Consider the following 14,907-nt stretch of genomic DNA (forward strand, 5'->3'; position numbering starts at 1 on the left):
CTGTCAGCAAGCCAGAGCGCGCCTTACCACAGCCGACGCTATGGGCTACCTCGAAGACAACCTTCTTTCCCGCGGACTCAACACGTGAGGGGGGCGAGACCACGATGCGGTGGTTTGTTTGTGCGCCCAAGTGAAAGCCCTAGCCCCCCTCCTTCCCCTCCGGCGTGGGCGTCCTCACCCTAGGGAGTGTGGAGAAGAGGATATAAAAATCGAGAAGCAGTACGGAAGAAGACGCTGAGGACGACATCGTTCGCCAAGAGGGCCTTCAGCGCCGAAGCCCGACGGCGTGCAGCTTCTGCCAGCAACCGCTCGAGCCCAACTCCGGAGCCACTCCATCGCCCCCATGAAGTCGTCGGCACGTAAGCTCGGACGCCCCAGCCTCTGATGTATAATCTTAATCATGTGTAATTATTGAATATACCTGTTTGTTTAAACTGAGCCATACGGTGTCTCTCTGCCTCTCCGTCCCGTGTGGACCTGCGCATTATGGGGGTCATCACAACATCTACCCAAGCACAGCCATACGACTACAAAGGAAGGCTATACAGCTTTCTCAGCAACTTCGCAGTTAAAGAAAAATTCGTCCTGGTCCGAGGTTCGAACTCGGGACCACCACTAAACCGGAGCAGTCGCTCTACCAGCTGAGCTAACTGGGACGGCAAGCCTAGGGTAGAGAGAGAGCGAATTGACTCGAAGGGGGAACAGGGTTGGTCAAAATGTATGGCTGCGCTTGGGAGGATGTCAATGAGTAATTATTCCCTTATTTCAATGTCCACGCGCGATGGTTGACGTGACAGTACTGGTATTCCTAGCCTTTTATACTGTAGCTTTGGATTTCACTATCTGTTTTGACTAAACCGGAGCAGTCGCTCTACCAGCTGAGCTAACTGGGACGGCAAGCCTAGGGTAGAGAGAGAGCGAATTGACTCGAAGGGGGAACAGGGTTGGTCAAAATGAATGGCTGCGCGTGGGAGGATGTCAATGAGTAATTATTCCCTTATTTCAATGTCCACGCGCGATCGTTGACATGACAGTACTCTATTCCTAGCCTTTTATACTGTAGCTTTGGATTTCACTATCTGCTTTGACTAAACCGGAGCAGTCGCTCTACCAGCTGAGCTAACTGGGACGGCAAGCCTAGGGTAGAGAGAGCGAATTGACTCGAAGGGGGAACAGGGTTGGTCAAAATGTATGGCTGCGCGTGGGAGGATGTCAATGAGTAATTATTCCCTTATTTCAATGTCCACGCGCGATGGTTGACATGACAGTACTGGTATTCCTAGCCTTTTATACTGTAGCTTTGGATTTCACTATCTGCTTTGACTAAACCGGAGCAGTCGCTCTACCAGCTGAGCTAACTGGGACGGCAAGCCTAGGGTAGAGAGAGAGCGAATTGACTCGAAGGGTGAACAGGGTTGGTCAAAATGTATGGCTGCGCGTGGGAGGATGTCAATGAGTAATAATTCCCTTATTTCAATGTCCACGCGCGATGGTTGACATGACAGTACTGGTATTCCTAGCCTTTTATACTGTAGCTTTGGATTTCACTATCTGCTTTGACAAACCCGTGGTCTATGCAATCTCAACTCGTCCTTCATTCTTCTTGACTGCACTGATAATAAGTATTCAGTTAATTGCTAGCACACTGAGCTTTAGCAAGCTCAGTCACTGCTCAACAACAACAGTGGATCGTAAATTCTGCCACCTTGGCCTGCATTTGGGCATAGCGGGTAAGCAGTCCACCACCATGACGGTGTGAAAACCAACAAGCAAGTGGCGCCTGGAGGCACGGCTGCTTTCACAAGCACTAACAGGCCTTTGGTGAAAACTGCACTTATTCTCCATGGCTTCTGGCTACATAACAGGGACATTTACAGTAGCACTTTAGATACTTTATTCATTACAATCCCGCAAGGCAGAACAGAAAAAATTTCTCCCACGATTGATGCTGATCCCCGGAACAAAGAAGTTAGAATGACAGCTATACTGCATCACCTGTGAGGGTGCCCGCCCTCAAGTTCATCTGAACCATGTCACAACAACAGCCCATTCTTAGCTGCACCCAGTCTCAATAACATGGTCCTCATGGTGCATGCCCACAATACAGTGACAACATTAGTATCAGCGTTTTCAGTAGCAACACGCAACTGCAACGATGCAGTGCGACCAAGGAAGGCCCCACGGATTTCAATGGTAAACAGGAAGACCAAAGCACCTCTCTCTGCCCCTGCTCCCTCTTGTGTAGGCAAGGCTTCCTCCTCATCGCAATCAGTTGAAGTCTGCACACTCCTCGATATCTTTGGCTGCGCCCACTGGGTGGACTGGGACCGGGAGAAATAGTATCCGGTGTGGCATGCCCGAGACCTGGTTGGCACATCCAGGCAGATCTGTGCCGACGCCTCCAACCGTTTCAGTGTGAAACCTGCAAGCACAGCACACTGCCTTTTGTCACAACCCCGCACACTCCTCACTTTCATCATTTTTGCCAAGAGACAATGTAAAAAGCACAAAATCAGTAGGTCGAACAACCGCCGCAGCAAAAAGACGTCTGCTGCATTCTGCGCAGGCACCATGCAAATCAAATGTATCCATGCTCACAAGCCATATATTGGCACTTCATATCAAGCTGTAGACTGCTTCATGTTTCTCCTGAGCTCGGAATCACAATAAAAAAAATGTCGCTAGGGTTGAAAGTGACAACTACACCATACATGCTTACAGCTTAAAGATAGAGGTTCACAGAAAGTGATGTTATCCTAATATCAGCAATTCATTAAGTAACCGTTCCAGCAATATGCCTTTCTCATACAATCTCAATTGTTTTCCCCAAGAACAGCATGCATTCACTTCGCGTTTGTAATGAGCAAGCACTTCAATGTGTGCACAGCATACCAATGAAAGAGAATTCTTTTGTCACAGGGTCCATTGCTGTACCTTATGGGGCTGATCGTACTATTCACCAGCGACACTGAAATTACTCTGTTGTAAATAATGCCAATATTTAGCTTTTTCACGTTATAGAACAGCAAGCTACACAGCGACAAAATGTAATACCGTATTTACTCGCGTAATCCTCGCACTTTTTTTCCCTGAAAATCAACGCGAAGTTTGGGGGTGCTATAATTATGCGGTGAAATTTCCAAGCAAATGTTTCGGAGTGTTAAATGCAAAGATGAATGGGTGCAAGATCAGGATTCTCAGGTCCGCAATTGTAAATATAACGAAAACATTACTTTCAAGCGTAACTTACCTTGGTTATGAAAGTACAGGGTGAACGTAAGCTCAAGATGCTAAAGCACTTTATTTGCCGCGCGCAACTTCCCCGTCACTACTCGCGTTGCGTACGTCCTGCAGGCAATCCTACTCTTCATCAGAGTCCGTGTCGAAACTGCAATCGATGGTTTCTTCATCTTCCGATGCTTCTTCGTCGTCCCACACAAGGTGGTCCTCGGTCGCATCCAGGGCGTTCGAAATTCCTGTTTTCTTGAAGCTTCTGGCCACCATGTTTACATCAATCATCCCCCATGCCTCTGATACCCAGCTGCACAGCAGCTCCACGGACGGTCTTTTGATCTTGCCGCCCGGCGTCAGAGCATGTTCACCTTCGGCCATCCATTCTGCGTACGGCCTCCGGACGTTATCTTTAAATGGCTTGTTCAAAGATACGTCAAGAGGCTGTAACATTGATGTGAGGCCGCCGGGTATAACAGCCAGGTCCGTGCGCAGTTCCTTGAACTTCGCCCGAACCGACTCTTGAAGATGGCCCCGAAAGCTATCAAGCACGAGGAGCGATGGAAAAAGAAGCGCTCCCGGTCGCCGCCCCCCCACAGTCTTCACCCAGTCCACCATAAGGTCCGTGGTCATCCACCCCTTTTCTTGGACGCGCGCGTGTATACCAGGGGGGAGCTTTCCTTTCGGCAGCGTCTTCCGCTTGAAAATGACGTACGGTGAGAGCTTCTGCCCGTCCGCCGTCACGCCTAGCATGACCGTGCACCTCTGTTTTTTGGCACCTGTAGTCCTGACGTGCACAGTCCGAGCGCCTATCTGTTCGACTGTCCTGCGGCTGGGCATATCGAAATTCAGCGGAGTTTTGTCCGCGTTCCCTATCTGGGAGAGCAAGAAGTTTTTCTCCTGCCGGATCCTGATAACGAATCGATGGAAGTCAACTATTTTCTCTTCATAGGCTGCGGGAAGGCGCTGGCAGAGCGTCGTTTGCCTCCTGAGCGAGAGTCCATTGGGCCGCATAAATCGTGTGGCCCACCCGTTACTAGCGCAGCAGTCTTGCACCGGGATGCCCTCCTTTCTTGCGATTACGAGCGCCTGGTTCTCGACACAGCACACCCATCCGCTCGTAGAGCCTTGATATATTCCAGTAAAGAGGATTCGACGGCAGGAAATTTCCCAGTCTTCGGTTCACGGAAGGCCCGGCGCGTCTTACCAGTCGTCTTGAGTTCGTCGTGCTGCCGTCTCCAATACCGGACGCAAAACTCGACGCCGAAGTGTCTGCTGGTGGCGCGGTTGCCATGTTCCAACGCATACTCAATAGCTTTTAGCTTAAAAGCAGCTGTGTAGCTTGCGTAGCATCCCATGGCGAAGCGGCACAAAGAGCATGGTGCAACACGCAAACAAGGCAAACGAGGCCTACGAGACACCGGAGAGCTGGAGACACCTTCGCAAAATGGCGTAACGGTGGTGAGTAGATGAGCGGTAGCGGCGGTGGCAGCTGATGATAGCACAGTACCGCCGCCTAGTAGCACGCGCGCCCAACCATGGCAGTTAGTTGTGGCCGCAGTCAATAGATGGCGATCGCTACGACAAGCAGACGGCTCGCAGCAGTAATTTTGGGGGTGCGATGATTATGCAGGGAAAAAAAATTTTTCCAATTTTTGATAGCCAATGTGGGGGGTGCGAGCATTATGCAAGTAAATACGGTACGTCAGCATTCCTTCAAGCGATGGAGTAGTGGCACACCTGAAAGCGAGGCTTATTTCATTTTAGTTCAGCAACAAATACATAGTTACGAGCTAAGAAAATTGGCAGTTAATTTTGCTTGCAAATAATTAAGAGCATTTGTTTTTTCCAGCTTTATAATCACTACCTTTTCATAACACTGCCCCTGTGTCGATTATACACAAGTCCAATGATGAAGTCTCAACACACGAGAAATCTGCATTTTCAGTGTAAATGGGTAAAATAGTTCAGATGATAAACAAATGAGAAAGGTTTCTCACAGTGTAAATGAATGTCGGCAGAGGCGGTATACTATGATCAGCTCCTTGTCTAGCAACGCCCGGTGACGCTCGCCAGCGGCAAACAATATCGTCCCTGTAAAATGTAACATCAGATACAGCTCCACTATCGTGCAATGTTAACTCCTTGCACATGGTTTTGCTGCAAAACTGTGCGGGACGCCCACGGGCAGCAAATGACGTGCGTGTATCTCGGCCAAGCTTGCAGTGGCTGGGGGAAGCCGCGGCAAGCAGCCCGCCTAGAGTTCCAACAGCTGCCGGTTGGAGGCTTTCAGTGGTGCCACTATAAGCACTGCACATGGCGTATTGCATAACCAATGGCAACATTGCCGCCGCGCAAACATGATCACAGCGTGAGCCACTCCATCCGCGCTACGATGGGTCGAACTCGAGACAGCCATTCAATCATCCACTTTCATTTTAAGCGCATCGGTTAGAGCAGACATGGCCAAATTTATTATCACGACATTGCAATGACCGCCATGTATGGTCACACATTTCCTCATCAATGCGCACTTATTCACTCAATGTCACGCAGTCCACTTGCCAGGGTTATTCCTGATTCCATAAGCCTTCGTTCACCAAGTGCGCCGACTGTTTTGTGAATTTCGTTCCCGCTTCTTTGCAGTTTCTTGCTTTTTTTTCTTTCCCTTCGAAGCCTAGCTATGGCTGTTCATGTGTGTTTCATTTGTGTGTAATATTTGCAACATAAGCGTGCCGACGTAAAAGGCGTGCGGCTCCCCACCTTTCATGTTAGCCTAGTGTACCTCCCAACTATTACTGCTCCCCTGGGAACCTTCGCCCTAGGAACTAACACTCTAAAATGAGAATCCATAACGGGTTATACAGACAAGAAACGTTAACCTGGAGCATGGTTCGAACCTCCACCCTCGCCCTAATACCGTGTATCTTGCCCTCCCTCCCTCTCATCTCCCCAAGTGAAATCCTCATGAGGTGAGGGTGAGGATGCCATCACGAGGGATCACCCTCGTGAGGATGCCCATTTCTGGTGCTGCCATTCCAGACAGGCACATTGACAAAACTTATAGTGCGAAGGTAAGACCACAGGACAAATCGTTGCCCATTATTCATTGCAGAGAATGTTTACACCCGCCCCCTGTAGGTTTGTGTAACTCCCTGAAAATGGCGTGACCTCAAACAGTGCGTACTTTTGACTATTTCTACAGTAAATATCAGAGGGCTGGGCTCTAACAAGGATGACATCAGCACACAAATCAAACATTACTTCTCCACCAAGTCTGCATAACCACATGAAATTACACTGCATTAGGCAGCATGTAAGAATAGTAAAAGGCACTTTAAAATGCAGAGAATTTCCTCAGTGACAGCATTCTTTCTTCCACCAAGGCACTGCACAATAACTGTACCTATAGAAATTGGCTGCATTAATACCATCATTTTCATATAATGCCATTCAAATGAAATGAAATTCAGAGCATTTAATGCACATTATATTCTTAATTGTTCACCAACACAAACAGTAACTAAGTGCACACAAGCATAAAACGCAGCCAACAAACACGGAACTAGCTGGGCTCCTTGTCTCAGCTTTCTTTTCTTTTTGCTCTAGGCATATGGAATGAGCACAAAAACCCAAACCCAAAACAATTCCTTGCCCTGTGTTGAGAATGCTGACAGAGGTGCGCTTTCGGACAAATACATGTACAAAAAATCTTCCTCAAAAAAACTTCAGTTAACACAGTACCCACACACTAATGAATACTGGCCCCCGGTTGGTTTTGATACCCTACAGGTCTTGATACAGAAGCCAACACGTGCGCAAGCCAATGTAAAGCCCCGATCCTCAATTGTATTTAGAAGTGGTCAACCCATTTCCCAACTGCTCTTAATGAATTGAAAAGTAGCTGACCAATTTTTGTGACTTCAAAAATTCAGACTTGCACGATATTTTGGATTTCGGACTTCATTTAGGAACCATCACGCACCCCATAGGAATGTGTGCTGTATCCAAGACCAATGTTTCCAAGAATCCAAGACCAATATTTCAGACTCTGTGAAGTCTAAAACTGCGATTTTCCGCACTAATACAGACAGCAGAAATACCATGAAGATCGCTTTCCGAAAAAAAAGTTCATTTTTTCACCTTAATATAGACGCGAGCGGACATCGTTGTCACAACCAACCAGTCTTCCGCCGCCGCAAAAGGCGTCATCTTGGATTTAAACAGAGCCATTCGGACAGAATGGCTTGGATAGATTTGGCTCTTTGATCTTCATCGCTGCAGCAGCTCAAGATCACGACCTACCTACTAATGCATGGCATAATGCATGGCATAACACATGCATGATGCATGACCTATTAGCACACTTTTTGTTGCCATAGAGGCGACCAACAAATATGTGATTGCTTTGAAAACAGCACAGCTGCAGCGTCCACCGTGGCCCGGACAACGTCACCCACGGTGCGGGGCAGATGAGGAGGCGCTTTCAGAGGCACTCTCTTCCGATCGCTTCTTCCCATGGGTCTCTACGTCTTCGCAAGCATCGTTGCCCACATGGAAACAGACTGTTCGCTTCAAGGAGTACGCGCATTCATTCAGGTGACCTGTGGCTGCGTCGCATTGTCTGGAATTGTGAAGTGATATGGTGCGGACTTGAAGGAAGCAAAACTGTGCCTCAGAGTGTAATATTATCACTTGCAAGCGGAACTTGGCGAGCAGCAAAATTCACAATTTTTAAAGCCAGAATTTTTACAGAAAAGTGAATTTTTTTTAGATGCACTAATATTTCGGACAGCTAGATTAATTGACCACGTTCCGGGTCCTACTGAGACCGAAAGATCAGCCGGCGACTATTCCAAACACACAACCTTAATTTCGTTAGGCACTCTGTGCAGACAATTAGCACTCATTTACCTGAACTTTGATATCTTGAAATGTCGGTACAGTCATCGTAAGTTTTTCATGCCGTATAATAAGCTTTAACAAAAATTCTGTGTTTGCAACTTCAAAGATATTTGTCACCCTGTTTATGCAGCACAGTTTGCACTGCAAAATGAAGCCAATTAGAATGCTCCAACCTTTACAATGCAAGATATCAAATCTTCTAACTTTGCTCGCCCCAAAACTTACTCACTTTTTTTTTACAGGTTTTAGTTTGGAAGGGTTTACTGTGGGGGCAAAGTTCACCTGGGAGCATTCAAATGCAATATTTTATGAGGCGACCGTTCGGCATAAATAGAAGCAGATCTACACTTCACCATACCATACAATTTACTGAAGAATACTAGCTCTCACTCCTATCTCTCCCCGACAACTGAAATATCTTATGTCATCACAAATGAAAGCCAAACATCAAGGGCTCTGTTTAACTAGGAAATCACAATCATCGCAATAAAACAAGGTGCTATGGAACAGTGACACAGAGCACAGCCTTCACACAATGCCTGCCAGTCACTCAAATCCCATCCCTGCATACAATCTGCTAGTCATGTCTTTGTTTGCTGCCAACATAATACATATTTAAAGGTGGAAAAAATGCTGGGTCATCAATCTACTCGTTTGTCTTCTCTCATGATGCAAAGTACTTTGACGGCCTGGCACGAAACAACACAACACGAAGCCGAAGTTAAGCACTGTAAAACATTTGAAAGCAAGAATAGCGTGTGAACAGACTGACTCGGCTCACCTTCGATACCTGGAGCAGTCTCCAAATGCAGCAGCAACGACGACCGAGCCCCAGCTGCCCTGGCTTATGTGCTGAATGATGCAGCGCGCATGGTGGGTCGTACAAGTTGGCTGCATGCTGCCAGGAAAGCGGGCACCCCATCGACCCTCTGGAGCTCCTGTGTGAGTGATGTCGGTGCAGCTGCAGCAGCGCCTGAAAGAGAGTGAGAGAACAAAGCTTCAAGAATAATAATTAGCTTAATTAACCATCAACCTCATACCGAAACTAAGGTCCAAAGAGTGCACAGTGATAATTTTTACATTTCATTTCGTTTATTCTTAGTTCTATGAATGGTCAGCAACAAAAGGTACCAAGTACCTGACTATGTCTATAAATCTCCAACAAATGTCAGAAGCAGTGCAATCTTTCCACAAAAAAGAGAAAGCGCATACAACCACTGAGTTACACTGCATGACTAAAAGAGAGCACTAATCATAACAAATTTGACAAAGGATAGACAATGCCCTTAAGTCCATGTCTTAAGGGTGCGCTGTTCTTTCCAAAAATGAATTAGCAACTAACCCGTTCGACCCCCCTGGCAAAGACAACGCATTAGACCTGACATTAAAGCACCAAAAGCAGGCAGTTTAAACACTAAATTTGCAAGCCACTGTCAGGAAGGCGTCTTAATTGACAAAGTTTGCATAGTACCACTCAATCTGTTCTGGTTTGAGAGGCTAGCTAGCAAGAGTTTAAAAACTTGCTGCCCATAAGTGGTCCTATGGAGTGGCAGTCTATAACTGACTACTCCGTAAGTAAGGTAATACAAAGTACATAAAGATGCGTGAGGTAAGATAAAATGATTTAATACCCCTGTCACACGGGCACTTTTGATCCTCATTGAGCTCGATCTGCATCGAGATTTTCGAGCACGCTCGAAACATCCGGTGCTACACGGGCATTTTCAATGCTCATTGAGAAGTTTCCCTCGTGTGTGTTAGGTGGCGCCAAATGTTCCGCCGACAGCCATAACATGGCGATGTCCGGCAACACTGTGCAGTCGGGGGCAGCAGCAGCCAAATCCGTAGCCAAATCGGTACATTGCGTATCTGCGCCAGGTTTTTGTGGCGCACCTCTGCTGCTGTGCGATGTAACCCGAGGGCCCGCAACGCCTCCGCGATTTCTGCATAGACTGCGGCGTTTCTCTTCTGGCGCCGCTAATTATTTAGGCGGTTCTGCCAGCAGTCGATGAGAGCGGCTGCCTCGCGCTCGCTCCACAGTTTCCGCGCCGACGAGCAGGAGGACGCCATCTTTGTTTACACTGACGGAGAAGCTTGGAGCGTGGTGTAGAGATTATTTTCAAATGTTTGCATATAAGCAGGCATAGTACCAGAAAAATGTTCTGTATTACATTTTAATCAATTACGACAACAATTGTGGTTTGGTTTTGTTAACTTGTGTTTATTTTTATAACTTCATGAGAGCGAGAGTGTTTTCGATTGTGCTTGGAGCCTCAAGCACTCTTGAGAAATCGGCATCGAGTCAAGCAGGATCGAGCCCGATTGCGCTTGAAAGTGGCCGTGTGACAACCGTCGATCTACATTGAGTTCGATGAGCATTGACTCAATGAGGATCGAAAGTGCCCGTGTGACAGGGGTATAATACAAAGGCTCCAAGCTACAGCTCTGACCATTTATAACGTAACCACTTATAATGCGGGACAGGATTATATGCGGCTTTTTGAGACAACCGCTTCGCTTCCCATAGACTTCAATGTATTGCCATACCGCTTAATACGCAGCAGCGCGCAACTGGAGACCGCGCACAAGCTCCGTGCACTGGTATGGTAGCGCCAGTAGCGACCACATCACCAGCGCCACCTCGTGACACTAGCCACATTAACCTGATGCTCAGTCACGAGCGATCTCGAGGGGAGAGCGCGCCACCCCAAGACTGGCTGTGGTGGCCCTGTGCCTTCCTCCATGCCCAGTGCATTCGCGTCAGCCCGGTCGCATAGCAGACGCACACTGACTGCGATGCCATTCTGAGTGAACGCCTGCGTCTCTGCAGATTTGAACGCATCGAAAGCCTTGACGCAGCCGCTGCATCCCCGCTGCTACATTTGGTTTCAATTTCTCTCAGGTTGGGCTAATCATCGATTCCGAGCAACCATGATTGTGTTGCAGTACTGACTGCACTGCAACATCCGGCAACACTGTTCAACTCATTGAGATTAATTAAATGCCTTTACAGTTTGAGAAACAAGTGTCTGATTAACCAAGATAATGAAATCAGCTATGTAACTTACATCCACTATGTGACATTCACTACGTGAATGGTCAGTTAGAATTGCGAAAAACGCAAACTTACTACACATATCAGATGAGAATGCTCTACATCCTGCAGGATTGACAATGCTTTATTTTGTGCATTCCCCTCAGAGAAGCATAGCTCTGAGCATGCAAAAAGATGATGGGTTTCTTGATGAGTATCCTCCAAAGTTCGAGGACCTTCATTTTAGGTATTTCATGAAGACACCAAATAAATTATTTATTTTGTTTGTATTCTTTTTTGGTAAAAATTTAACTTTAGAAACGCTGCCGCCGTGGCTCAGTTGTTATGGTACTCAGCTGCTGACCCAAATGACTCAGGTTCGATATGTCGTCGCGTATAGCGGAAAGTTGACAATGTACGCAATTCAGCTGACACCGTGAGCAAGTCTTCAGTTCCGATGCCGTTTGCTCCTCCGAACGTCAAAAAACGGCAAGCTCTCGAAACCAAGCAGAGCATTGTGAGGCACGTCGAGAGCGGTTTGAAAAAGGCTAAGGTGGCAAAAAAGTACAGTATCGCCGACGCTACTGTGTCTGCTGTTTGAAAGAACAGCGACAAGTTGCGACAACAGCTGCAGGAAGACTCCGCGTCGCTTGCAAGGAAGCGGATTCATGCGCCAAAGTACGAAGATGTCGCCGCTGTCTTTGAATGGCTTCGCGAGGTACAGACCCTGAGCGTTCCTGCGAGTGGCTCGATATTGCAAGCCAAGGGCAGGTGCCCTGCAAAGATTTTGAAGCATCACAGTTTCAACCCACAGAACAGTTGGATTCAGCGTTTCAAGGACCGGCACGAGATAAGCTCGTCGTCGCCGCCCCCGACAGCGTTGCGTGTGAAGTAGCCGCCACAGAAGAAGACATCGCGGCAGCGGTGCGCGGTCGCGATAGCATCTATCCGAGGATGAGACCGACGAAGTGAGTGAAAGTTCAGCAGAAGTTTCGTGCAAAGACGCGCTCGACTGTTGCAACAAACTGCGCTACTGCGCTCCGAGAAATCTCAGCGAGCAAGCGCTACGTGCCTCACTGTTTTTGAAGATGAAGTCATTAGCAACGCAGTTCAGTTGCAACGCCAGACTAAAATAACGTCGTTCTTTCATATGCAACAAAAATGTCAAATAAACTTCTTTGTTGCCAATGTTGTGCGTCCGATGCGTTGTCAGGTGCTCTTTGAAAGGTAGGCTGGCCTTTCTGAAAACGCGAATGCATGAAAAAGCTACGTTTTGATTACAGTGCAGTACTGCTTATAATGCGGATTTTTCCGACTCCCGCAGTATGCATTAAAAGCAGTCTATGCTGAACGAAGCACATCAAATGCATGTGGCAGATGGAAGCACCTCACCTGTCTGGCAGTTCCTTGTGTGGTGTCCTTTTGTCTTATTCCACTTCCGTTTCATGTAGTGCCAGCACTTCTGCAACTGTCGGACACTGCGTGGCCGCACACCATCGTGGCTGTTGAACTCGCGTTCAATTTCAATCCACACTCTGCTGTTTTCATCCAGAGCCACCATGTTTGTCCTCTTGTATTCGATAATTTCGGGATGCTTTCTGATTAGGTCCAACAGCAGTAATCTCTCTTTTTTACGGAACCTTACTCTTCCCTCTACCGTTTCCTCCATGGCAAAGGATCTGTGAACTGAAAGTTAGAAACACATAGGTGGAGCTATAAATTAGCTGTTTATTCAACACGCAAAATAACAAAACACACGTACTACAGCCAAACACTATGATCACAGCACTCAAAACAGAAAGTGAAGGTGGCAACAGTGCCGATGGTAAATTTTTCATTCGCAGTTGCTGCCACAACGTACTGAACTCTACAGCTCCAAAGACAATGGTGTTCTTTATGACCACACATTCCAACTTTTCTCAGCCACTCAGCCATTAAGGTAATACCGGTTCATATTCTACTTGTAGAGAGGTCAAGGTAGATCTGCTGTCACCTACAGTGTGACAACGGCATTCAAGTGGTTTGCATATGTTTATGAGAGCTGTTGAGAAAGTGATGTCCGACACACTACAAAATCTCAAGTTACACAGACTTTTGAGTAGCCAGCCAATATAGTATAGCCACTCACTGTTAATTTAATTTGGGCCTTTTCCACAGGGGCAATGTATCTGTATGCTCTCTCTGAATACATGTTAGGCAGGAAAAGATGGAAGCCATGATACGCGGATTTTCTCAGCACTTCTGGAAAGCTGCAGGGGTTCCCCAAGGCTGAAAACATTGAGAACTCCTGAATTATGAAATGACAAGAGTGGAGAAAGTTGCTTCTATCGGCAAATTGGAAGCATTTTTTAAATACTTGGTACAGGCCCTGCAAAGGACACATTCGTTCAGATAGCAAGGCAGCTGCAGTGCTGCATTTGAAAAGTTGCGCCAACAGCTTACATTGTAGATGGTTCTGACAAACACTTCAAGCCTTGACAACAATGTAATCTCAACCCAATTCGTTTATGGTTTGTAACGTGTACACAGCGGCGTCCCCAGGCGGGGAACTTACTCCACAAAGCATCGAGGGATCTGGTGCGGCATTTTGTTTACAGTGGCCTAGGGAATGTCTTTTCTCCCATAAGGCAGTAAATGGAAGTAAAGCGTAAAAAGGATTGTGCAAGCACTAAAGCATGGAGGCAGTCTGAAAATAGCTAAAAGGAAGTTGGCATGGGAAAAATTAGATGCATAGTGTGGAGTTCACTGACCGTTCTTAGAACGAAGACTGAGAAAGACCGCGCCAGTGTCGGCGCCGCGTGCCGCATCAAAGGGAGCCGTCTGGTCCCTACTTCCTCCGTCTTGCAGCGGACGTCCTTGTTTACCCACGCCGCCTCGGGCATAATCCGCCTTGAAAAAGCCTAACCAGATACAGCTGTCGACATGTGTGCGTCGTCAAGGGGTGACGAGACTTCGGCGATGCGGGAGAGATACAGCTGGGTGGGGACCGAGTGCTGGGTGACCAGGAAACGGATTATTCCCTTAACGACTGTGTTCTCTTTGTTGCTGTCAACAACCTGAGTCATTGCCTCGTCGGCACGTTTCTAGCATCTGTGGTGCCGTGGGTGGCGTGGGGAACGGAAGTCGCATTTGTGTTGTTTGTGTGGTTATTTGAAACCTCCTTCCCAAATGTTTTAATCAGAACTTTTTCCCCAATCTCTGATCAGTGGGCGGACCTTATTTTCCTTTCCCTAACCACTGATTGGCGAGATAGGCCGTTTGTTATCTTATTGGTTGCTGTCCCCGCTAAGGGCGGAGACAGAGGGTTTAAAACCAAGCGCTCTGGGTTGAGCGGGGGCTGAATTCGTCTGATCCACGATTTAGTCATGTAAATAGTTTTCTCCTTGCTTTGTTTCTTCTAGTTTTTTTACCTATGTTGTAAATAAATAGTTAACCTTCTCATTTCCTTGAGTAATGTGAATGTTTGCGAATAGAACCACCGGGTCATCAAGAAACCCCGATTTCATCATCAAGTAGTTTCCTCTCATCGCCACCGGAAGGGGAAACTCAACTCATAGGGTCCTAGCTTTAAGGCTATGCCTTCTGATCAGATGGTTTAGGGACGATTGCTCTTCGGGTGGCCAGTGCATCCGACATGGCCACACATCGAAGCAAAGTGGCACAGGTGTAAAGGGACCTCGAGCTGGCGCTTCTTGTCTACTACGCACATATGCGACGGACACAATGGTGCTCTGAAC

The 14,907-nt window shown here is 47.3% G+C and overlaps 1 protein-coding gene across 2 annotated transcripts; it reads right to left on the reverse strand.

Annotated features, from left to right (window-relative positions):
- Positions 1-1,425: 1,425 nt before the first annotated feature.
- On the reverse strand, positions 1,426-12,814 carry LOC144122887 (uncharacterized). Of its 2 annotated transcripts, XM_077655864.1 has the most exons (3): positions 12,563-12,814; positions 8,918-9,109; positions 1,426-2,422 (listed from the first exon to the last, which is right to left on the reverse strand). In XM_077655864.1, exons 1-2 carry the CDS (start codon positions 12,729-12,731, stop codon positions 8,982-8,984), a joined length of 297 nt encoding a protein of 98 aa, XP_077511990.1. In that variant the 5' UTR covers positions 12,732-12,814; the 3' UTR covers positions 1,426-2,422; positions 8,918-8,981. The 2 variants fall into 2 exon arrangements, with proteins under 2 accessions (XP_077511990.1, XP_077511989.1); XM_077655863.1 differs by lacking the exon at positions 8,918-9,109.
- Between the last annotated feature and the right edge of the window lie 2,093 nt (positions 12,815-14,907).

Source organism: Amblyomma americanum, chromosome 3 (genome assembly GCF_052857255.1).
Source record: "Amblyomma americanum isolate KBUSLIRL-KWMA chromosome 3, ASM5285725v1, whole genome shotgun sequence".
NCBI classification, from domain to species: domain Eukaryota; kingdom Metazoa; phylum Arthropoda; class Arachnida; order Ixodida; family Ixodidae; genus Amblyomma; species Amblyomma americanum.